This window comes from Saccostrea echinata, unplaced genomic scaffold (assembly GCF_033153115.1).
Source record: "Saccostrea echinata isolate AGI-Se365-2 ecotype Australia unplaced genomic scaffold, CSIRO_AGI_Sech_v1 ptg000044l, whole genome shotgun sequence".
NCBI lineage: Eukaryota > Metazoa > Mollusca > Bivalvia > Ostreida > Ostreidae > Saccostrea > Saccostrea echinata.
The window spans coordinates 258,057-285,594 of NW_026889793.1; the positions used below are offsets into that span (position 1 = coordinate 258,057).

General features: G+C 31.3%; 1 protein-coding gene and 1 long non-coding RNA gene across 2 annotated transcripts in view; one reads left to right on the forward strand and one right to left on the reverse strand.

Moving 5' to 3' along the window:
- Positions 1-1,890: 1,890 nt before the first annotated feature.
- The window catches only part of LOC133201503 (spermatogenesis-associated serine-rich protein 1-like), a 32,468-nt gene continuing 6,820 nt past the window's right edge, over positions 1,891-27,538 (reverse strand). The window contains exons 2-7 of the mRNA XM_061337301.1: positions 26,298-26,445; positions 25,847-25,959; positions 25,141-25,290; positions 23,226-23,349; positions 3,932-3,997; positions 1,891-2,260 (exon numbers count right to left, since the gene is read on the reverse strand). Coding sequence (XP_061193285.1) covers positions 2,125-2,260; positions 3,932-3,997; positions 23,226-23,349; positions 25,141-25,290; positions 25,847-25,959; positions 26,298-26,445 — 737 coding nt within the window. The 3' untranslated portion in view covers positions 1,891-2,124. The remainder of the gene's footprint in view (positions 2,261-3,931; positions 3,998-23,225; positions 23,350-25,140; positions 25,291-25,846; positions 25,960-26,297; positions 26,446-27,538) is intronic.
- LOC133201489 (uncharacterized) lies at positions 13,050-15,821 on the forward strand. Its single transcript, XR_009723092.1, has 3 exons — positions 13,050-13,129; positions 14,873-14,955; positions 15,597-15,821. It is a non-coding gene; the product is annotated as an uncharacterized LOC133201489 (long non-coding RNA).

The following is a 27,538-nucleotide window of genomic DNA, read 5'->3' on the forward strand; positions in this document are numbered from 1 at the left end:
CAATCGCACAGTGTATAAATGCAACTTTATTAGGATTGATTGATTGATTGTATGTTGTTTTACGTCCCGTTCGAGAATTTTTCACTCATATAGAGACGTCATCATATATTGGTGAAGGGCTTCAAATTTAGACCTTTACTCGGCACTTAGGGCCATTGAGCAGTGAGGGTTCTTTATCGTGCCAACGCCTACCGTGACACGGGGCCTCAGTTTTTAAGTTATTATCCGAAGGACCCGCAACTTTCACTTCAAAGTGACGAGCGCTTGGCGAAAGAACAGTTGCTACCTATTTTTTATCGACTTACACAGGTAGGTTAATCGCAGCCGTGATTCGAACACACGACCTACCGATCACAGAGCGAGCAGTCTACCGACTGAGCTAACGTGACGGCTGCAACTTTATTAGGAAGAATATGGTACGATTTTTCCAGTCAGTACATTTATAAATATATTTTACTATGTATTGCGGATATTTGAATATTTATAAGTACTTAATCTAATTTTGAATTATCACAGAATGCCACATGTGAAATGATTGGGATGAAAATGACAAGATGACGAACCTGGCCAATTGACGCTTTTAGAGTTAGAAACAACATTGTAACCAATGAAAATAAAAGCTTTTAAGGACAAAACAGGTACAAACATGATAAAAACTACGAACAATTAATACTATTTTTTCTTGGAATTTTATTTCTGGAATATGAAAGCTTCAGTGACAGACAAACTGAACTATATTATCATTTGAAAGATCAAATATTAAAATGTTTGCTTGTTCTGTCCAACATAAATAAGATGTAATGTATATGCCTCACTAATGATCAACTCTATTATTTCTTTTTAAATCAATTTGATCATTTCAAAATTTTCATTTTAACAATATAAAGGCTTTTACTTCTCATTGAAAGTAAATTATCGGTCCCACAGGTACATATATCTTTTCCGCGTCTAATTCTATGCAATATACATGTATTTACCGAAAAAAAAAAATAACCATTTCATTACATTGAAACATATGTGAAATTGGAAATAAGCGAGTATTATTAAAACAAGTGATAAATGTTTGAATACTGTTTGGAAAAAATACTGACACTGTACAATGCTAATGGTGTCATGGTACTAATAAATTACAGTATATAAAAAATACGTAAATTTATCATAAATAACAAATCATCACAAAGTATAAAATATCAATATAAAGCAGGAAATTATATATATAAATAAATTATATATACTCCATATACATTGTGTTTAGAGAAACAGAATATTGCCTTTTTTCCATCCTGGGAATTTTCCAAGTACATTTAAAATAAATAATTTAATAACAGATGCAAGAAAATATCTCAATCCCATTCTGCTAATAAATTAAAAGAAAAACATTAATGTCTAATGCCAAATAAACATTATTGAGGCCGTAAAAGCGGATGTTTGTTTCTCATAAAACACACATAGAAGGCTTCAATTCATAAGCACCGTGCAATAAACTTCTACGTAAAAAAAGAAATATGATATTCCAGAATGTGTCAAAGCATAGAAGGCTTTTCAGTAGATTGCCAAATCGTAAAAAGTTATTGGTGGTCATAAATATGATATAATACACGTAATTTTAATGTATTAAAGTCTTTCTATAGGAAAGGCAATTGTAAATTGTAAAAGACACTCTGATGCGTAAACTATGCGAAAGAAATGAAAACTGTTTGAGTGAAAAAATCGGCGAAGAATATCCTTTCCCCTGAAGTATCTTTTGATATTCACCATTCTTTTTTACCATTACACACAATGTAAATATTTTAACAGAAGACAAAATTCAGATGGAAGTACTGGATAGAACAAAATCAATATTGCTAAAATGTTATCTTATTATTTTACAAATCAATAAATATCGTCTTAGAGAAGGTAAAAAAAAAAAAAAGGCTTTATGACAAAGCATAACATTGTTTACTTATACAAACAATAATATTTCTAAACATATCACATTATGTATGTAACCAGGAATGGAAGAGAAAAAATACATTCGCCTGAATAGCGATCAACAAAGAAAATGACAAGTATCACTAAAGAAGACATGTTTAACAGGGAAAAGATTTCAGTGTCAGCAGCCGGGCTTGATCAGCTGACATCTGTTTATTTCTTAGCCGGGGGATCTTCCGGGATCAGGGCCTGGTGAATTGGCTTTGCAGGCTCCCAGGATTCTAAGCCCCTCACGGAGTCAATCTCTTCCGACATCTGTCGCCGTCTTTCCATGTCGCGAAACGTATCCCTGGAAACGAAAAAAACGCGATGTATTATACGGACAGAGTTCTTCTGTTAAAAAAAGTATAGTAGCATCGTCATCACATCTACTCTGAATTTCAAAACTGCATCTTATAACAAAAGATCTTGATATTTCATTTGAAAGGACTCTGTTTATCAAATAAAGCAGGAATTTAAATTTACTGCAAATAAACCATCTTAGATACTAACTAGTCGAAAACTACAAATATCAAAAAAGTCGAATTGTATTGAATGAATGCTCTGATATTGATAATTTTCATCATGACACTGAATAAAAAAATTAAGTGTAAAACGATGAGGTCAGAAATCAGATAGATAAATATCAATATTGACATACATATCAAGTGAAATCCAATATAATATCTCAATTTACATGACCTGTATACATCCCATTATTCTTGTGAGTAAATGTCAATACATGAAACTAATGATGACGTGATATATTGACGTCATTACTACAAATCTTTGTTTGCATTCATGATTACAATTCTTTGTAAAAATGTGCTTTGTGGTAAATATCAATCAGAAAAATTATTTTCTAGACATATAAAGTATAAAAAAAAGATTTTGAACCCTGAAGTCAGGCCCTATGTAGCCTAGCAAAATAAGACAATATACAAGAAAACGGTGTACATATTACTGTTATATTTGGCACTTATACGTCATGATAAACACGTAATTCTTTCTTATGTTAAATAGCCTCATATATGATAAGAATTACATTTAATAATGAAATAGATGCATTAAATTCTTTTTTTTTCAAAATTATTTTAAAAACATATCTCTAAATGTCGACAATTAAAACATTAAGAACCAAGATGCTTTCATTTATTTTAACAAAGCAATCTTAAACACAACAACAAAGTACAAAATCTACTTGACATGGCTATTGTTGCGAGTATTTTTTTAATTATACATCAAATAAAGTGTTAATTACTTAAACGGAACTGTTGACGTTAGATAATTGATGGAATTGATAAGGATTGAACTAAAGGGGGAATTCGAACGTACGGGACAATCAATTGTAATGCAGGAAAGATGATAGAGGAATATTATAGTGCATCGACTTGTACTAAGCAGCTGAACAAATTACGAGCGTTTTCTGAGATTCTGAAAGACAACCTGTATTGTTATTTCGAGTGGCATTTAAAATCTTAGTTTTGTTCAATGTTAAAAAAAAAAACATCTTTCGCTGGTAGGTATTAAAGAAAAAATAATACATGTAAAGAAATTCTTTTTAGAATAATAATGATAACAAATATACAACCATAAAACAATTTGCCACATTTTAAAAACAGAAAGAAACATCTCATCTAAAAAAAAAAAATTGCTAAGATGAACTTGAAAATATTGATTTCAGATGGTTATTTCGAACTGGGAAAGAATAGCGCATGTGTTATATTAAAAGTTTAAACTTTATAGGTAAGTTTAATTCAATAAAGTTTAAACTTTTCACGTACCACGTGTATATAACTTAAATTTCCCCCCATGATTTTTTTCTCTTCATTGAACAGTCTATATCAAAAAATTTGATTATGATAATTTATAATTCAAAATTATCAAAACATCAAAAATAAATGAGGAACCGTGTTTATAATTACCTTTTATGACGTCATATTATTACTCACCATATTGTGACGTCATAATTAGCACTTACCTGGGTTTTTTGGGGATTGGAAGAAGCGGGACACAGGTGTCTGTTGATACTTTTGGGTAGTTAGCACTGCACACGAACACAATACAAAGGTCAGAGGTTATCACAACAAGCCAACAAAACGAGCAACTTACGGTAAACAAATTAGCTAAATCAAATACACTACAATACTATTAATATTAGGTTTTCATATGAGTGATTTTTTAATTGTTAAAATCTACGTTTATTAACGAAGTATGGTTTTCAGGGAGAAGGAATGACGTAGTTTCAATAACCAAGTTTTGTTTCTTTGATCATTAAAGATCACGCTGTATAATATGTTACTATGGTAACACGTATATAATCTGAGAAATACATTAGATCCCCCTTCTTATTAAAAAAAAAAAAATGAGTCTTTCGACCAATTCTGTTTTAAGGTTGATTACAAAAAACCCTAAAAGAATCCAAACCACGTCTAAAAGTAAGAAGTTTCAAAAATTCTTTGGAAACGATGCCTATAATGATATCAAATAAATCGGTATTTTTGTGTTTAGGTTTATCTAAAGTATCGATCGGTAATTACAGAGCATCTTGGCAATTGCAAGAAAAGAAATAGAGTATCGTTTCCGTACATTAATATGTAATTATAGGCCTTCAAAATATAAAATATAACATATTTGGTACTTATAAATTTACAACAAAATCTATTGAAATTACGTAATTTTGAAAATGTTTGTACTTAGCTAAATAAATGCAACAAAGACATTTTCTTTGAGCAATTCATAAATTGCAGAAGACAATTTTTCCATTTTGTGTACTTTAATATACATTGTACATGTATATGTAAAAATTTTTCCATGAGATGTATGTCTTTTTACTCTAATAAACTGAACTGTCTGTAATTTTACAAATATCTACAAAAGTTACAAAAGTTATATGTACATGTACAGGTACATGTAATTGTCTAGGTAATCATACGCAAATCTACAAAGTATGATAACTCAGTAATTAAAAGTAATTCTACAACCAAACATGCAGCAGTACTTAGCAAACCTAACAAGAAATCAGGCATGCAAATCGAGAGCTACAGTCTCTAACAAAGGGAATCAGGAACAACCATGCTACGGGTTATTTAACAGTGCGACATTTAACTCCGGACACGACATTTGTCCGGACTTTCGCCAACCACTTTTCCAAAGATACATGGAAACCATTTATGTCATCTGGTGGGATTTTTTTAATCGCACAACATGGACTAACCTTTACACCTGAATATCTTCTAGATTAAAAGATATTACACCTGCAATCAAGAAATCCCATGGGATTATGGTGGGATTTTCTCTCCTAACTAATATCCCACCATTATTCTGTGGGAGAAAAATGAGTTCTGTGGGATTTTTTCTCCTATAGAAGCAAAACTCCCATTTTTAACCTTACATGGGATTTTTTATCCCATAATTTGTGAATTAGGACAAGAAGTTCTATAATTGTCACTAATAGGATTAAAAGTTCTCTAACAAAATGATTTATAGAATATTTTATCCTACAGGAGAATGGAAATTGTTTTTATCTCTTTAATGTACAGGGAAAAACAGTCCATCTTCTTTTAATCTAATACGGTCAAGGGTCAAAATTATTTTTGAAAGCTTTTTGCCATATAATTCATTGCAAACTTAACATTTTAAAATCATTACTTTAATATTTCTACTCTAGCTTTATATCACTATAAAAAAAACTTTACTGTCATATTATATACATGCTGTGGTCTAGATATAAAATTGTTATTCTTTACTTTTATCAGTGTTTATCATAAACCTTAAATAGACTTCTGCATGGATCTATCTTGAAATGATTTCATAATGAATGGTAACTAAAATATTTTTGTAAATATCATTGAAATAGGTTTGTAATGGGTTATAATTATAAGTGCTGAAATACTTCCGACCTTTAAATGTATTTTATGAAACCACCTTCTCGGGTGCTCCTTATACATAGGAGGGAATTCCACAACTGAACTGAACTAAAGCACCTTTCTTTTTGACTTATTAATTGCGCTGAGGTGATTGTGGACTAATTCAAGCATTACGTATTAAACCAATATCTCAATAAAATGAATATAACTGAGACTAAATTGATTTAAAAGTACGTGAATTAATCCTTTCAGCAGACTGCATCTTTCCCTGTTCTTGCATCACAGTTGCAACAATGCATTTACAGAATGTGTAATTTTACTACGAATACAAAGCGCAGTGGAGATCTTGATCGGTATTGGGTGGATTCGTCTCGACTATGTGGATTCACTCCGGGCGTTTTGTTTCATTCTAAATAAAGTATTCAATTGTTCTATAACGACTATATTTTTCTACTTTAAATGAATGTTGAATTATTTTTAATCATGGTAGCGTTTTCACTCGGAGAGCGTTATCAAATAAAAGTACTCAGCCAAGTGAATTTGCATGAAATAAAAGGAGAAAACTTGTAGTCCACTCAGGTTTCACAGATGAATTTAGGGGTCAAATAAATTCATATGTTATATGCATGCAGGTATCTGACTTTAAAAACTTAATTTCTATTTTTGAATAGTAATTATGACTGTATTTATAAGGCAGGTAAAGCTCTCCCTTTTCAAATAATTTATTTAAATTTGAAAACCTAGTCTTGAGTAGAAAAAAGTCTCCCATTGGTCATTTTCTTAATGTTTCAAAAAATATACACAAATTCATTTATTAGGTTTGATTTACTAAGTGAATGCTATGACAAAAAAATCTATTCCAAACTGGCTAAATTTCATTGAAAAGTACAAAAAGTTATGGTAATTTAATTAAGTGAACACACCAATTCCTATCGATGGAGTATACCATGATGATGGATTCTCCCTATGAAAATTTCAGTCCTTTTACAATTTATCATTTGACATTTAGAAAGTACATGCTATTGCAAGCAAAATAATATCAAATTGGCAAAATTTCATTGAGAAATAAAAAAGTTATGGCCATTCAAGAGAACACACCAGTACGATTGACAGAGTATAATATGATGATGGATTCTCCCTATGAAAATGTCAGTCCTTTTACAATTTATCATTTTATATTTAGAAAGTACATGCTATTGCAAGCAAAATAATATCAAACTGGCAAAATTTCATTGAGAAATAAAAAAGTTATGGCCATTCAAGAGAACATACCAGTACGATTGACAGAGTATAATATGATGATGGATTCTCCCTATGAAAATGTCAGTCCTTTTACAATTTATCATTTTACATTTAGAAAGTACATGCTATTGCAAGCAAAATAATATCAAATTGGCAAAATTTCATTGAGAAATAAAAAAGTAATGGCCATTCAAGAGAACACACCAGACTAGTATGATTAACGAGTAATATATGACATGATGATGGATTCTCCGTATGAAAATTTTAGTCCTCTTATAATTTATCACTTTACATGTAGAAAGTACATGCTATTGCAAGCAAAATAATTCCAAATTGGCAAAATTTCATTGAGAAATAAAAAAGTTATGGCCATTCATGAGAACACACCAGACTAGTACGATTAACGGAGTAATATGACATGATGATGGATTCTCCCTATGAAAATTTCAGTCCTCTTACAATTTATCAATTGACATTTAGAAAGTACATGCTATTGCAAGCAAAATAATATCAAATTGGCAAAATTTCATTGAGAAATAAAAAAGTTATGGCCATTCAAGAGAACACACCAGTACGATTGACAGAGTATAATATGATGATGGATTCTCCCTATGAAAATGTCAGTCCTTTTACAATTTATCATTTGACATTTAGAAAGTACATGCTATTGCAAGCAAAATAATATCAAATTGGCAAAATTTCATTGAGAAATAAAAAAGTTATGGCCATTCAAGAGAACACACCAGTACGATTGACAGAGTATAATATGATGATGGATTCTCCCTATGAAAATGTCAGTCCTTTTACAATTTATCATTTTATATTTAGAAAGTACATGCTATTGCAAGCAAAATAATATCAAACTGGCAAAATTTCATTGAGAAATAAAAAAGTTATGGCCATTCAAGAGAACATACCAGTACGATTGACAGAGTATAATATGATGATGGATTCTCCCTATGAAAATGTCAGTCCTTTTACAATTTATCATTTTACATTTAGAAAGTACATGCTATTGCAAGCAAAATAATATCAAATTGGCAAAATTTCATTGAGAAATAAAAAAGTAATGGCCATTCAAGAGAACACACCAGACTAGTATGATTAACGAGTAATATATGACATGATGATGGATTCTCCGTATGAAAATTTTAGTCCTCTTATAATTTATCACTTTACATGTAGAAAGTACATGCTATTGCAAGCAAAATAATTCCAAATTGGCAAAATTTCATTGAGAAATAAAAAAGTTATGGCCATTCAAGAGAACACACCAGACTAGTACGATTAACGGAGTAATATGACATGATGATGGATTCTCCCTATGAAAATTTCAGTCCTCTTACAATTTATCAATTGACATTTAGAAAGTACATGCTATTGCAAGCAAAATAATATCAAATTGGCAAAATTTCATTGAGAAATAAAAAAGTTATGGCCATTCAAGAGAACACACCAGTACGATTGACAGAGTATAATATGATGATGGATTCTCCCTATGAAAATGTCAGTCCTTTTACAATTTATCATTTTATATTTAGAAAGTACATGCTATTGCAAGCAAAATAATATCAAACTGGCAAAATTTCATTGAGAAATAAAAAAGTTATGGCCATTCAAGAGAACATACCAGTACGATTGACAGAGTATAATATGATGATGGATTCTCCCTATGAAAATGTCAGTCCTTTTACAATTTATCATTTGACATTTAGAAAGTACATGCTATTGCAAGCAAAATAATATCAAATTGGCAAAATTTCATTGAGAAATAAAAAAGTAATGGCCATTCAAGAGAACACACCAGACTAGTATGATTAACGAGTAATATATGACATGATGATGGATTCTCCGTATGAAAATTTTAGTCCTCTTATAATTTATCACTTTACATGTAGAAAGTACATGCTATTGCAAGCAAAATAATTCCAAATTGGCAAAATTTCATTGAGAAATAAAAAAGTTATGGCCATTCAAGAGAACACACCAGACTAGTACGATTAACGGAGTAATATGACATGATGATGGATTCTCCCTATGAAAATTTCAGTCCTCTTACAATTTATCAATTGACATTTAGAAAGTACATGCTATTGCAAGCAAAATAATATCAAATTGGCAAAATTTCATTGAGAAATAAAAAAGTTATGGCCATTCAAGAGAACACACCAGTACGATTGACAGAGTATAATATGATGATGGATTCTCCCTATGAAAATTTCAGTCCTCTTACAATTTATCATTTGACATTTAGAAAGTACATGCTATTGCAAGCAAAATAATATCAAATTGGCAAAATTTCATTGAGAAATAAAAAAAGTTATATATAGCCATTTAAGAGAACACACCAGTATGATTAGGTGAGTTTAATTAACATGGCAAATGTTCCCTATGAAAATTGAAGTCTTAATTTTTACAATATCAGAATTTCTACTCTTTTCTATATCAGTATAACTTTAAATTTTGGGTCATTTTTAAATTTAAAGGATTGTAATTATATTGATAATTTTTTCAAAGAATGAATCAAAGAGCTGAGATGTATACCTATATAGTTTTTCTTCATACAAAAACTTACGATGAAATATGGCACAGTTAGATATTCTTCATTTAATTTATACACTTATTATTATCATTAAATTTCCCAAACAATTAGTTATGAAATGAAAAATACAATTTCTGGTAAATTGAGTCTAAATTCTGTAAGTGATTGTAATCTGCACCATAAAAGACAGTACTGAATGCATTGTAATAGGAAAGGTCATATTATATGTATGCATATATATAAATTGGTAAAATTAAATTGAAATGTTAGAAAAGTATATTTTATGAATATATATTTTTAATCTGTTAAATAAGAAAAAAATAAAATGTTGAATAAATGATGGTTTTTTAATTATGAAAATGAGTTGCAACAGATCTTTGAATGAGCAAACCATGAAGCCTCATGTGTACATTCAAATACATGTATTTTGAATTTTTTTTTTTGAAACAGATACCAATAACTGTTTTCATGTGATAATAGCATTAACAATATAATTAGTCCAACATGTTGTTACCTAAACTTAATTAACAAGGTTAACTATATTTACTAATTATTAGCCATTGTCATCTTCATTGTTTTGCAGTAAAAAAAACTATAACTATACATATTTTTGTATGTCCATTAAACAACACTTTAAAATGTTGTTGTTTTTTCTTGGAAAATGTTTTAAAATAATTTTTAGAGTAGGTACTCCAAAACAAAGTATATACACAAATTGATAATAAACAGGAAATGGCTCGAGTCATCATCAGTCGGTGTGGAGATGAATTGTTGAATATATGTGTATATCACTGTTTACATTGAAGTTCTGGGAAAAAAAGGTGTGAGAATATTCCCTTCAGGCTAAATTTTACAATATATTTTCAAAGGTGTGAAATTGGAATCCATTCAATGATTTCAATCTGATCACTCTTTTACAACATTATATAAGATTTTCCAGAATCAATAAATTACTCTAGATCTCTTGAAAATTCTTCAGCAAATCAAAGATACTGAGATACAATCAAGCCTTTGGAAGCAATTTCAGTACTCTTTTGAGATGGGGTGGGGTACATGTAAGGAGGTGGGCTCAACTGATGAAGAATTTATAGAAGCATACAACTTTTATAATTTTGTTGCATAATATTCGTAGCGTAATAGAGACGTCTGCATATGGGGCCAACATTTCTTTTGCTTGATTTTTTAAAATTGTTTTAATTTTATTTTTTGTTTTACTGAATAACGATAAAATGTGTGAATCTTTAGCTTTCCACTCTTACTCTGTATTTGGTGTTGATGTGCAGTGCTAAGTTTGTACAATCTCGTAAGATTTCAATACATGTATATAAAAAAAAAACATGAAATAGACTTGAAATTAAACAACAGTGGCCTTATCGCCAGACATATGGCTGCAATTAGCCCTTTGTTTTATTTCACAAGTCCTGCATCTAGTATCTGAAATGTACTGTTTGTACACTTTGAATACAAGATTATTGATAGGAAAGTTAAGTATATGTGTATACTTTTCACACGGAATTTACATTTGGTACATCATTAACTTTCATGTATCAAATTATATATTTTTATTCATTTTCTCTATTTACAATTTAACCAGTTTGGTCTTCCACGAAAGATATTTTTAAATGCGAATGTGATCTACAGGATAACATTAAAACAAGGTGGTTGAAGTTATATAGTAGTGTGACATATTATCTTCTTTATATACCAACAGTCCTAAGGGGACCGCTTTGATTATTTACTATAATTTAAATCAAGGATCTATAAATTGTCATTTTTTTCTACTAAACTTTAAAAAAAATTCCTTTTCGTCCAAAGTTTCTTAAAATAAAAGTTACATTGGCTATTATTGTTTAGATGAAAAAAATAAATCACGTAAACGTAAAGACCATAAGTATTTAAAATCTATAACTTACATTCTAGAAAGGGACATAACTCTGTAAAGAGTATCGTATTATGCTATAGTGTCCTAGATCGGACATAGATATTCTTTAAGCTAGAGTTAAAGCTATAATTTTATAAATGATTTATTTTTATTTTATCGATAAAAAACAATAATAGGACATATTCATAAATGCGTCACAAGACCCACTTCGAGATATTGACTCTGCTGACTTCTAAACGCTTTAGCTTTGGACGGGACTATATTTTTGGACGGGGGTGTCGATCCCAAGTTAAGCTCAATCTGATTTTTTTTTTTTTTTTTTTTTTTTGATATTTGTCATCTGAGTTTGATTTCACAGAAAAATAATCAACTTCTGTTGTATTACCTGTTTTTCTTAATCTTGCAGTAAATGTTTGAATACTAATAAAGCAACTTAAGTCTGCTGTTAAACCTCCCCCCCCCCCTTGCTAACTTCCAAGAAACCAATATCTTCACCCCAGATCTCCATAGGGTATGATACATGTATGTATATACCTAGAGGCATTTAAGAGTCTTTTGTTTTCCCCAGGTAGCAAAACTGTCACAATTTGCTTGGAACTAACAAAACATACACAAGGGATTAACACACAGCAAGTCGATTTAACAAATGAATCTACAATAGAAATTCATGAAAAACAAACTCCATGCTTTTACTAAACCTTTGAATTAAGTCATAATTTTTTTTTTCATTTTCAATTTAAAAATTAAATCCAAACAATTTTACATCGTTCATAATTGATAGCAAACAATTAATATAAAATTGCATACCCCCCCCCCCCCCCCCCCCCTTAAGGACAGATGATACAAACAAACGTTTGTCAAAAAATTCGAAAATATAAACTTGAATCATGTTTATGAAAGTAAAATGAATGCTCGTATAGCTTTTGATTTTTCATTCTACGTTTCACAAAAATGGGATTTGAAGTGACAAAAATTTATAGGTTACTATTGATTATCACATGAAGGATGGTTGGTGAATGATACAATTTTGAACATCATAGAAGGTTAACAATATATCAAAATGTCGTGAATTAAAAGAAGAAGAAGGGACTTTATTGAGGCTATGTACTGACTGGACTTTTAAACTTGTACTGAATATCCCACTGACCATGCAAATAAAATTTTCTTGACTTTTCAAGGGAAACATTAATTTTTATTTTAGAGATACAGAGAGACTACCCACCCGTCCACTACCCCTCCTCCTTCTTATCATGTTCTCAATGATCATGATGATGTCCCATTTATATAAAATGTTAATATTTTTGGTATTGGGCATTTTAATTACCATTATTACCCATGGCAGTATTTACAACAACAACAAAAAAAAAATCTGAAAAAAATAGGCCTGATAATTTATTTCATTTCTTTGTTTTCTCGTGAACTATGCATTGTTTAAATTAAAAAAGATAAAGCAATAAATAAAAAGAAGCAGTAATATTCTATCTATGGATTCACTTCTTAAAAATTCTGTGCAGACGGATGCATTATATTCCTAGAATTACCCAATACCAACCAAAGAAAAAAACGGCGACAAGATTATGAGGATATTGGAATTTCCACATGATGTTTGTAAACAAAATTATGACGAAGACCTGCTCTGTTTTTGTAAGTAGATCTAGAATTATTGAATTTGTTATTTATTTCATTTAAAGCATGTTAATACATGGCTCATAGATTCTTTTTTTTTTTTTTTGAAGTCTAAAGATCTATAGATCATCCTGATTCCTCGTTAACTGATGAAACAATCTTATGAATTTCTGTCACTGTAAAGTGTTTGCAGAGCTAGCAGTCGATGGGGTTATTCAGTAGTACATTATACAAGTTAACAAAGTAAATAATCGTCAGAAAATTGTACACATCGGAATATTATTCTTTCGTTCGAATTTCCTCAATGACAACGTTGTAGGCTAGTATTCGTTCGTTCGAATATTCTCAATGTGTACACTAGCTGATGATTGTACTCAAAAAATTATACTGTCATGTCTAAATTTGTCTGTAATTTGCTAGTTACAATTTATAAGTATCTTGATCACAGTCATCAGCATTACTGATTAGAAAATTAATTATCTTCTCTCAGACATGGTTAAAAGTATCCTACTACTGTAGTGTACTAGGGATTAACAAACATTGCATGTGTTGCAAGTACTATTTTTTTTTCTTTTGGTGTCAAAATAAATTTTGAGATATGGGGGGTCATTGCTTATAGCACATGTCATGATGGACATAATTAATAACCCCCAAAACTCCTACTTATATTGTTTGGAAGTATCCAAATATCAAATTACTAATTCTCTGTTAGAAAATTGGTTGATCCTCTGAAGTTTACATAGGACATGTACCCACATGATTATTGATATAATCAATGTTTTTTTTTTTTTTAATCTCTGAAAAACAGTTTTAAAACTTTGAGTGAAAAATCAATCTTTATACTGCTAAACTCATTTTTTATACCATGAATACATACTTAGGAATATCATTATTAAGTTATGTTCATGTTCTTTTGAGGGGAAAAAATATACATCATGTAGATGCTTATGTGTAAGTAAATTATAAAAGACAAAAATGCTAGGACTTTTTTATTTTACATATTTATTTGTAAAAATATTTTTTCTATTAATTGGAAATGAAATAAAAAAAAGTTCTAGCTTTATTACTAATAAATATGATTTTTTATTAGAATTGATAGGATATTGGATGTTTAAGAAATAAAGACCGCATTCTCGTGAATGTTGCAGGATAACCTGCAATGTTAATGTAGACATAGATTTAAATTACACAAGGACTCCCATGCCAATTTCAATAGTCCTCACCCACTGAAGTCAAACACAAAGGTAGTCGCACGAGATTTACATGCATATTTAGCCTCCTTAGCGTCAGACACAGAGACAGGTGCGCATGAGATTTTCATGCATATTAGGCCTTCTTAGCTCCTGACCTATCGACCTGCCTAATTTACATTCCGATAGAATTATCAAGAAATCAATTCCGCTAACTTTCAAAGAGTTACCACAGAGAAAAAAAAAACAGACATGGAAATATTATGGCATGACATCATGAAAAATTCTCAAGGGCATAAAACTACTATAATACAGATACCGGTAAATGAATGCAGGCAGGACATGCACAAAGTTTTATTTATGGTATATTGATAGATAAAAATAATTTATACTTTTATACTTCGACCTCAGTAGGGGTAAATTTTAGTGTCAGTCACTTTGGCTGGATCGAGAAATTTGAGTGATCGATATTCAATTCATTTTCTAATTTTAGTGAAAAATTTAATCCATGCTTTGTTATTATACATGTAATTAGTATTGTATGATTTATTCTATTTTTTTTCTTTAACAGAAAATGAAGGTATAGTAGCTGACATATAGTGTACATGTACCACTTGAAGATTTGTCCCTCTTGTAGATACAAGAAATGCAAAGGTAATTCTTTGTGAAAATAGAGAGAATGAATAATAAAATTTTTCAAACCATACAACAAAAACTACTTTGAATAATTAGTACGCAACCAATCATTTACAATTTAATTTTGCAGTTTTATTTCTTTAACATTGAAAAAAAATCAAATTTGATATTTTTTTTAGCTCTACTGGTCAGAGACCAGAAGAGCTTATGGGATAGGAAGGTGTCCCTCGTCCATCCGTCTAGCTGTCCGTCTGTCTGTCTGTCCATGGCGTCTAGTTGTCTGTCTGTCTAGCTGTCCATCTGTTTGTAATTTTTCAAAACACTACTCCTCCTACAGTTTTATTCTGATTTCAATATAACCTAGACTGCACTAAGGTACATTTCAATGAACGGTGCTGCCATGGTTACTAAAAATAGAAATTTCTGTAAAATTCCTTTAAAACGCTACTCCACCTACAATTTTGGTATGATTTCAATATAATGTGGCACACAAGTAGACTACACTTAGATACATAATTCTATTTATTGCTGTCTGTTGCAAAGTTTCAAATCCAAGTGTTACTTTTTCTTTGTTATACATATAGACCAGGAGAGCTACAGTCTCATCAGAGACTTCTGGTTTATCCTTTTCATCACACAGCGACTTTCTTTTTTTTCAGTGTACACAGATACATACACATAAAAGGAGACATCACCTCATGATCTGTGGATCCATTGAAAACTTTAAGGACAAAACTTTTGATAATTCATTCATGTATAGAGTGTTGACTCGAATATTGAATATCTAATGAATGGAACCAAGAGAATTAATTTAAGAAGTATTATATTGTATATTACTCTTTTTATTCATCTGTCAAATTTCTTAATTAAAAATTAAACTTAAAGGCTTAAATAAGGATTTTTTTTTCATTATTTTAATTAGAACAAGTTCTTTAATTTATTTTTCTCTTATATAAACGGGCATTTAAGGTCATACTCAACGTAGTTTGCACTTTATTGGGTTCTTCCCTGGAGTTGAAGAGTTCCACTAAATGAAAGACCTGTGTGCAATATTTTTATTGTCTGTATATGGATTTGTAAATTTATCTCTTCTAAAACAATTTTGATAAAAAAGATCTGGAATTTATGTTTTGTAATTTTTGTACATTTTTCTTTGAATAATGCAAAATTTTTCAAACTTTAATATCTTTTCAAAATCCCTGGAAATGCATGCTGATTTTTTGTTTAAAAATATGTTATATGGTACATGTATTATAAGTTTAAATTTAGAATATCTTGAAAAATTATCAGTAGGTAAGGTATCTTGCGTATGTCCTTAAATGTAAAATGAAGGTATATGTCCTTAAATGTAAAATGAAGGTATGTGTACCTTTATTCAATGAACTAGGGAACTCATGAAGTGTGCATATTTATATAATAGTGTTGTATTTTGCATGCACTATTCTTAAAAAGTAGTCAGGGTTTGACACATGGTGCACAAGCCGGAGGCTTTAGGTATAATGTACAGATAGTTTTAGAGAATAGTAGTTGAGTGATGGGGGCAATTGCAAGAAACTATTTTAGAAGAATTATTTTGTTTATTTTTCATCTTAAGTGTTAGCTGCAGAACTGTAGCTCTCTGAAAAAATATATATTGACAGACGGGAGAGCTACAGTGCCACCCATAGAAAAAACTGTATATTTATTGTGCACTTTTTGTGCGCTGTTTCTCGATTTATTTCTCAGTGTTTTTAAATCTGTCATCTCAAAATATTACTAAACGTGTGTTTCTAACATATTCTTTCACTGTTTCCACAATAAAACATTCCTTATAATTGTTTTTAACAGCCCTCCTGGCCCTGAAATTGAAATCATTGAAAATTTTGCCTATTTATACTGCCATTTTGGTCTTCACGAGAATTCGGTCCAACGCACTTAGTACAAGTGTAAACTACGAAAGTTATAGAGGAGTAAGGACTTTTTTGAAATGTAGCTTTTTTTTTTCAATTGAGGTAAGAATTTCGAAGAATTAATTCAGAACCGAGCGCACTTTTTTGTGCGCAATAAATATACAGTTTTTTCAATGGGTGGCACTGTAGCTCTCTGGTCTGTCAACATATATTTTTTCTGAGAGCTACAGTTCTGCAGCTACTTAAGTGTAAAATATTTGAAACTAAGTTTATATATATTATAGTACATTGATATTTATAACGGCGTCTGTGTTGTAATCGGTAGCGAGTTGTGAGTTCGCTCCCAGGCGTGGGCGCAGTCAGTTTTTCTTCAGAAAATGAAGTCGTGCACTATTTCGGCATAGTACCCGGTATGCTTATGCTATTTAAATCCTTAGAACACTATGCAAGAATAGTAGGGTATGGGTTATGTAGAGACAAACTGACAGGAAGCATGATAATTGACAATATGCATTTATGACAAGAAAATTGAAAATCTTCCTGAAAGAAGTTGAATAAATTTAAGCCACTTAAGTACCAATCTAGTTAAAATTAGATGTTAGATCCGCTCACATAGTCACTACAGTCAGTTTAGCGAGTATGCGTGCGGATCTAACATCTTATTTAAATTACACGTAGATTGCTGAGGTAAAAGTTTAATACATGTACCCAATATCATTCTGCTATATTTGCATCCGTGTGGGTATTAACAGTGAGCATTAACTAACTGTAGCCTGGACCTCTTATTTTATGTGTTATGGGGTGTCCAAAACAAGGTGCATGCTGACGTTTAACAAAGAAGAAACTTGCAATGGCCTAAGGTGACTTGGCTATTATCAGTTGAATACATGTCAATGGTGCATGGTTATTATATGTACCAAAAAATAACAAGTAAAAGATCAGCAGAGTGCTTTTATTAAAGAAGTAACAGAACTAAGAAAAACTTGTTTTCTACTGGATGATATGAAACAATGAGTAGAGTACCACCGCAAATATTTCTGGATCCATGCCCTTTCATCATGTTTATTTTTGAATGGGTTCAGTGAACTGTCAAAAATTCTTGATATGTTTCTAAGGCGTAGGTAGAAAGTTTTGAAATTAGTGAAAAGGTTGTTAAATATTTTTAATGCAAACTACCAGTAAATGTGCATAATGAAGATGGTTGAATTTTTTTCAACATTATTTTCTGTTCATTTGTGAGATCGGGTTCGTTATGTGTAAAATAATTTCCAGCTGTCATTGGAACAAAACAAGGCATGATCAGGATCATACAAAGAAAATTAAAAGTAAAAATTAGGTAAATTATTACAGTTTGTGCATCTAAATAAGTTTTAAAACTCTCTTAAGAATCTCAGAGTGACTGATACGACCCAATTTCATGTGATTTTTTAATTGGAAACCTATCAGTTTAGTGCAGCAAACAGGCAAAGATCTAACAACGTGCATGGATCTGATCATGTTGTAAAGCTTGACAAATGGCACTTATGCAATAAATTAACCTAAATGATTAGGAGGAAAATAAACAAAAAAAGATTTGTTCTTTCTTAATTGCATTTTTTATTTTTCCCATTCAAAATTTACATACAAGGAATAAAAGAAGGTAATCTACATACAAGGGAAATTGCCTTTTTACTTAAAAAAAAAAACAAAAACAAAAAAAACTGAAAGTTATAGAGATAAAACCACTTTTGATTTTTTGATCTTTAATCATTGAAAAAATTAAACATTACCCCAAAATTGGTTAATTATAAGAAATTTAAAAAAAATGGTTTAGGAAACACATAACTTAAATGAAAATAAATAATTAATAGTAGTTAAACTGTTCAATAGTTTCTTCATTTGGTTTAAAACTGTTGTTTCTTTATCCCATGGGAGAATTTTTTTCTATTTTGTAATGAATATGGGATAAATCCCACATTTATAAAGAGATGGGAGATTATCTTCTATATACAAGTATATGGGAGATTTTGTCCCATTATAAAGCATTCATGGGATTTTCAAACTTCTATGGGAGAAAAAATCCCACAGAATACCTTTTTCTCCCACAGAATAATGGTGGGATATTGGTTAGGAGAAAAAATCCCACCATTATCCCATGGGATTTCTTGGTTTCAGGTGTAATATCTTTTTACCTAGAAGATAATCAGGTGTAAATTTTGGCTCATGTGTTAAGTTTTAAAAAATCCCATCAGATGACATAAATGGTTTCCACATATCTTTGGAAAAGTGGTTGGCGAAAGTCCGGACAAATGTCGTGTCCGGAGTTAAATGTCGCACTGTTATTTGTAACTTACTTTCGAACCACACTGTAATAATAGGAAAGCATTCAATATAGTTACTGTAGCATATAGTAGCAAATACACATAGAACAATAGAACAGCTTTTGCCACTGTCTTTTGAATTGTATTTTTGTGAAATAAATACTTCAACAATAAAATATCGTTTGTTCATTAATTATTAAATGTTCTATTGAAAATTATTACTTATTTGTATAAAATTATTTCTTCATTTTCAGAAAGCATTATTTACACCTTTTGGTAATTTTAAATTAATGGTTGTGAAAAAAAAGGTTAAAATAAAATGTTCAGTAGGGATTCAAAACAGACTACATACATAAGCTTGGACGATATGTATAAGTTCACCTGAGTAAAGAAAATGGAATGACAAAGGAAAATAGATACTAGACGCGAATAAACTAAAATCGATTTTGACTCACTTTAGAGATTCACTTGTTTACAATTTAAAATAAAAGTCAAACAGACACACAGTCTTTTGACAGAACAAGAGTGGCACCTGGGTTCCTAAGACCACTTCCTTGTCAACTATACAAAGGGATAAACCTATACGCATAGTGAGTAGTTTTTCTTATACGAGATGTGATGATTAATAAAAAGGATCATGATTTCTTAGTTTCTGTCACTTTCCTCCTTCAAAATCAACACACAGACGCCGAACATCTGAGATCATCACGTGCCAAAACTCTACGTCACGTGAGCCCGATTTATTTCAGAAAATGGTATCGTTTTATGGGTGATATTTCTTCATTTATCCTGGCCGTCAGCCCACTTGCTCTAAATGACGGATATTTGATCGTGTTAGTTAACTAAATATGTCTTTCTCCTGAAAGGTTTATTGTCTGCCTTATTTTAGTACGGTGCTAATAAGTTCTTTTCTATTATACAAGAGATCTGTGAACATGATGCGACTATAGTTTACTTTGATAAACTTGGGAAAAGTCTGAATTATATAAGTGGATGGTTCTTTGCACTTTTACCTGGCAACACTTTTAGAACAAAAATATTTAACTTATAAAGGAATCATTTAAGAGATATAAATAATGTTCCCCCATAATGAGTAGTTAATTAGCTGCATAACAATTTTATGCCTACACTGTATATATCAAAGCACAAACTAAAACTATGACAAATGAAAATCGGACACTATAATTGATACAATCAATTAACGTTTTTCAACATTCCACTTCAATCAATGAAACAACCCAAATCGAGTTCACATGCATCGGTACCGTATTGAACGCTGTCTTTGTTAATAAATGCATTAGTTATATCTTTACGAGTGATGTTATTGTTTGTGATAATGTTAATTTCACACATTTTCTGTAAATACCTGACTTGGCTGAAAAAATGGCAAGAAAATGGTAAGAACTTCTTACACGATGTTAAATAACACACATGTAGTCATAAAAACAAACAAATAACAAAAACAAAGAAACAAAACAAAAACAGGAAATTTATGACCCTCCAGTGCTCCGCTTCAGGTCATAATAAGTGGGTAGAGGACCTAACAAAATTGCAACCTTGACCTTTAACCATTTCCCCTCAAAATCATTAGGTCTAGTTTTAATATATGACTTTGTGACCTTTATCTTTCACCTTTTGGCCTCAAATACATCAGCCTGAAACTGAGCCTCTTGTGGGTTGACTATAGATTAACTCTGTGAGGGAAGGTTTACTACATGAAACCCCATATACATGTTAACTCAAAAATTTTAACCATGCTTCTGTCTGTGTAATATTTGACGATTTACTGCAGAGATGGTTTACTGCTTTCAGAGAAGGAAGATTAATTGGTACAACGTAATTTCAGTTTTTTCCGTGACAAAAAGTACTGCTTTTCCGCGAATATCTTTTCTGTTTTTCCGCGATTGCTCGTCCGTTAGCCAGGTAGTACATGTACCTATTGTCCCATGTTTACCACAAGATTTAACCCGGAATAGTTTTTAAAATATAAAACATCGTTCATAGACGAAGCACTAGGTTAAAAAAATCTGAAATATCGTAAAAAAAAAATAGTGTCTGTCTTAAATAATCCGCAGAATTATCTAATTCTAAAATATTGACATGTTGTATTTGGTGTTACTTAAAAGTCTAAAGTCCAGTGGAATTAATAAACTGTCAATTGCTTGAATATTTCTGGAACAGTCGAAACGAAAAGAAGGCACTGCAAAGCGGGGCACTTCCTTGTAATAGATCACATCGATCCCGATTTAAATTATTACTTAAAAATTCCTTTACGCACTTACTCACCCACCCACCCACACACACAAACACACAAGCGGGTTACTATTTCCCCTCCAACTTTGTTGCAAGGGGATAAAAAGGAATGCATTGTCTGGTTTTGGAAGGATACACCTCGCTTCCAGACAGTGCAACTTAACATAATAGGTGGTGGTTTTCAGTTAAGAATACCTAAACATTAAGAGATGCTGAATGAAATAAACGCTAGACAGACTATATAAGTATAGTAGTCGCATGTTCTACCTGTCGTTCATTTATTTAAAAATCGCAGAAAATCAGATATGAATCGATTTTCGGAAAAGCAATATCAAGTTCTCACAGAAAAGCATACAGGATTAATTTGAAAAGCAGGACGGTACCTTGGGCAAATCACTAAAAATATTCAGAGAGGGGACTTAAGCGATTCGAGTGTGTCATAGATAGAGTTTCATATTTCTTTTTTTCTTTCCTTTTAAAATTCATTTTTGTTCCTGCCAAGACGATTGGGTTAATCTTTTGATCAACTTCCTGGGTTGCATGAGAGCGTCACTACACACAAGGTTTAATTAATTCACCTTACATTTTTTTAAATTCATTTTCACTTCACTCACTTCACATTTTATTACTTCATTATAAAGAATTAAAAAAAAAATTAACAATTAAATTCGTTTTAATGATTTCGACAAAAATATATTTTTCGTGGGTCCAAAATGGGATTCCTTATAGATGTGTATAAAACGCATCTTTTATCTCGTGATATAATCACCACAACGTTTAAATGAGCATTTTTGTACATCAAATTCATTTATGTTTTATTCTTCTTTTTATTTTTTGTTTTGGTTGCATTTTCTCAATTGTCAGGAAAAAAGCTGAAAGGTTTACTTAGCCATGTAGTTTGCCATATATGCGCACTTCATTACTACTGTGGTTTTTTTTTTTTTTTTTTTTAGCGAATTCGCAGAAATTGGATTACCAACATAACTGAATTCTTTAAGGAAAAATATCGATCCAGGAAAGAAATGAGGAAATCATTTTAAAGTAAAATGAAGTTCCTGACATCACCATAAACATGTAAGCAATCTCTACTTCCTTTTGAAGTAGAATAAAATTAACACTTATACGCCTAACTCTGAACAACTATAGTTTTAAAGAATTATATTTAACAAGGGGGAAAGGGGGGATAAAATTAGAATTAAAAAAGAAGAAATTTTAACATTCCGATGATTAATCATTCATTATTCCTCTAGAGAAGAGGATTTTCTGATAGATCACTCCCTATAGAGATTAATTCGATGCCTTCACTATTCCTTCACTTGATATTGTTAAACTGTAACATAATAAAGACGTCATCGATATGCAAAAAGTCATGAAATGTATAGACATATACCGGCTCACTATACATACATGGAACATGCAATCATATATATTTTTTGGAAATTTTTAGATGACGCATATATCTTTGGATTTATGAAGAAAGTGATCGAGTAGGAAGATTTATGAGAAAAAAAAATCACCGATGATTCATTAGGGATAACGGACAATTTTTTAAATTAAAATATATCTTTGTTCGCTAACGTAGATTATTACACTATAAGGCCAACGAATAAAATGTTGTTTTAATTTGCTGTTACAATTTTTTTCTTGGGCCTTATATATGTTTATTATTATCATAGTTATTAGGAACTTCTATCGACGGATCTTATTAACCAACTAAAATATGAAAATAGTCTAAAAATCAATCTATGATGACGTTCTTTAATTATAAAAAAAGGTTTCATTATTGTGAAAGGATACTCGACAATTATTTTTTTCGCGGACAAAGAAAGGTGTAAAAATATCTTACCCGAACTGTGGACAGGGCAGACTAGACCCCGCCTTATGGAAGCTAGGGGAATATTCCACTGCCTGGTACGATTTGTCCCCCTCAGACGCGTACGGGATTCCGTTCCTCTTGTCAATGATCGTCTCTAGATGGAGGGAAAATATCATAGGGGTTAAATGTGAAAACTCTACCTAAAATTTCAGTCGGGTAAGTTTATCAAAAACTTCGTCTAGAGTAAAAAAAAAAAGTGTAGATAACAGGGGGGAAAAGGAATCCTATTAAATTATGTATCAAAGTTTTCACAATCAGAATATAAGATAAATGGATATTGAATCATATTCTTATTTTCTTGCAGTGAAAAGAAAGATAACTCGATCTAAATTTAGAGTATATTGGCCCTTCGCCATAAGCAGGAAAATAAATGCACTTTATTGAATCTAAAAGTAAGTGCAATATATTTTTTATATCTCCAATTACCAAATCAATATATGCTTGCTACATGTACATCACAAAACCAAATCACCCACACCACAACCCTCCCGATATAAATGCCTTTTTTTCACTATTCTATTCTTGGCATAACCAGTGGCCATAAGTTAGTCCCATTCACGAATCTTGTATATACATGTATCTCATAAATTCATAAGTTGTTTTATTAGTCTGTGGATGGCAATAGAATACAAACTGTTCTAGTAAATGTTTTTATCTTTCAAAATCAACATAATATCATTGTTTAATTAAATATGCCCATAATTATATGATAATGAAAATAAAATTTTATCTATCTGAATTACTTTTTTAAGCTCTGTTTAATATAATACATGTACAAATAAATATTGTTATTTTTGTCTACCTCTGTAAATATTTTATTGTTTGACGTACATCTAACTAATCAAAAAAGTATAAACAACGAGTCCAAAAAAAAGAAATACAGTCCGGAATCTTATGTTCCCGAACCAATTGTCCGGATTAACGAAGTGTCCGGAGAACTGCAACATATTTCGTAACTAAAAATATTAATTGTTTCCTATAAATTTGTCCGGAAGGTGGAGCGTCCGGCCGCGGATTGTTGGTGTCCGGATAAATGAGGCTCCACTGTATATATTTCAATGAAAAGTTGAAAACCTCTTATAGAAAACAGTTAACGATTTGGGACTATCTTCTGAGCACTGGAAATGCTTTTTTTAAAACTATATTTATGAATACAAGTACATGCACTCGTTTATATATCTATAAACCTGGTGTTTTGTAGGCAAGTTTCGTATTAAAAACTTCGTCATAACCTCTCCTTGTGTCTACTTTCTGACCAGCTGAAATGAATTCAGTTGTAATTATTTTATACACATTCAGGGGATAGGGGCAAGGGAATTTCACAAACCCCCCCATCTTTCCACATGCGCAGATCCATATTTTTTCCCAGCTAGCTAGGGGGAGGGGGTCCACCCTACTACCCCACCCCCCAAAATCCTTCCCAAAAATTCTTTGACAACAATTCAGAAAAAAAGGCTTAAAACAAAAACGACCACATCTCTAAACTTGAAAGCCTAGTTCGTTGGGGAGGAGGGGGGGGGGGGGGAGGGGGGCTTTCCTTCACTTCATAAATTAAGCTTCATTTATTTGATTCTCCTTATAACAGTATGATACTCCTTACGAGGGGTTCGTCTTTCTTGGGGAGGAGGTCTTTTTTGTTACTTTACTATGTAAATTTAATAACTCTGAAAATCCCAGGCGGATCGGACCCCACCTGACTCTCTCTAGATCCGCACATGTTCCACTTACTGGTTTTATTCACCTATTAAATAAATGTCTGTCCATTCCACCACCACCCCCCTCCCCCCCCCCCCCCCCCCATTTTAAGAGATAATCTAACTTGTTATAGCAGGAAAATGCTTTAAAAAAGAACATTTTGACATCATTGCTTGTTTAGTAAACTTACCGTTGCGTCCCCGCCCAAAAAGCATTCTGTGTGTGATTTCATCACTGCTGGTGTTAGTTGCCTTGTGGACGCCGCCAAAGTTACACCTAAGTCCCACCTTGGTCAGTCCAGGGTCAAGCAACCACTCATTTCTCGTCCTCATGTATGTGTCTGTTAGATAATGATATAAATCTGAATAAGTTTACGCTAGACGTGTAATTTAAAGAAAATATTTTTATCCTAAATTTACTACAAACTAAAAAAGGTACATAACATTTTTAATTTACATTACGGGCGGGTTAAAATTGTATGCAAATGTGATACATGTACATAATGTATATTGCATCTTATTCTATGACAACAATTTTATGAGAATATAAATTATCCAGAGTCTCACAAGATACAAATGAAGTCAGACAAAAAAAAAAAAAATAATAATAATAATCATCATTACATGTATTTCTTATCTTTCTAAGAAGCAACTAAGTTCATTTTCAGTTACAATAAATCATGAATGGGATATAATAAAATAATTGAAAATGCTTCTTCCTCCCCCATTCGTTTTTTTTAAATAAATAACTTAATACATTTTTTTAACTTGTGTTTGTTTAAAAACAAGTAATATTAATTAATTATAAAATAAATTCAAATAATATTCAATTGATGAAAAAAATACTTTAGCTAGATTTAAATTGTTTTCTAGGTAAGATAACTCCAGCTGACTTACAAGGATACGGCCTCATAGCTTTCCAGTTGTTCTCAAAGATTTCTGCTGCCGGATATTTAGGATTTTCTGGATCAGGAATGTATTTTAGCTTCGACTTCCAGTCCGGTCCATTCCTGCAAAATCAGGTCATTTGAAATTCAAACGATGCCCCAATAAACGCATCTATAGGTGAATGTATACCATATTTAAATACAGAAAGAAATATTTTCAAGCTGCTGATCTGCTTAGATGTGTTTTGTTTAAGAAATAAACATTAAGGTGTCTCTATTCTCAATCGCCTTTGGAAGACTTAAAAATAGTAGGAAAATGCAATTTGGTACAATGTACATCATGACAAACACATGATACAAAACAACAACAACAACAACAAAACTATGAAAGAAAATTATTAGCAGAGACTTTAGCTCCAATTCAGAGGAAATGTCATCAGCATTTTCTGTACTAGACTTACTCAGTATATCTGATGTTGATATTCTGGTTATGGGGCATCCAGTCCTCATAAAATCCGTAACCGTGAGGGATGTATCTACGGCCATGGGGCTTGTAAGACGGTAGGCTGCAGTTGTTGTGGATATCTGGGAAATGTTTTCTCTCCCTCTCTGAATATGCAAATAAGAAAAAAAAATTATGTAGATCTATGGTTTATTACTTTTATATATTTGTACAAATTATAATAAGAAAAGCATCTAATATGTCTTGATTTTGAACCTAAAAGAAAATCAGTTTAGTACGATTTGTAATTAGACAATTTGAGGAAGATGAGACAAAAGTAGAAAAAAAAACAAGTTGCTGTCCTTTAAAAAAGGACCGCAATATGTGGACCATAGGCATGTGTTTCTAAACGAAATTCAAAGAAATTAAATTTCTAGATTTAGTGACTATACAAAGGTCAAATAAATTTGTTTTTACATGTATCTTGTAATTTTCATCGTTATTTAAGTCTGCTTAAATAGGCTGTAATGATAAAAAAAATCATGACCTTGAAATGATATGAATATGAAATGTTGATCTAGGTATCTATCACAATTGTAATGTAGCCTTTAAAATCAACAACAGAATTATAAGAGGCTTAAGCGTGCAGGTATCTAAATAGTTGAATTTTAACTCCATTGGCAGGTCCAGGGGGAGGGAGGGTCCGGGCGTTGGAACCCCCTTTGTTTTTGCAGAAAGAGGAAGAGAGAGAGAGAATGTTTTTTTCTGTAATATAAATATTTTACGTCTAGTATTTTCAATAAAATAAGTACTTCAATCTCTACCCTTTCTGCTCTATAGATAGAATTTTGCTTATTGCTTTCCTCCGTGTACCTTCACAACTCTGGTCCCGGGCCTCGATCACCCACACGTAACATAAAAGATTTCACTTTGATATCATCGGAAGATTCCGGCGAACGTAAGGCTATGCCATTCTTTAAGAAGTATGCGTAAATAGTCATGAAAGGGAGTATGCATAAGAGAATATTTCTCTCCTTATATTATGGGGATATTTTAATCAATAAAGAGAAAGATTCAAAATGTCTCCGTAGTATGTGGGGGAGGGGGGCTCACTTTTTCTATAAAAAATAATCTTTTGTTATAATTTGAATATATAAGTTTTAATTTGCATTGGAAGCTCCCCCGCACTTTTTGTTGCGGGAAGGTTTAAAATTCGGAAAATTAAACATTTAAAAGAAATCAAAATGTACCAAAAAGTTA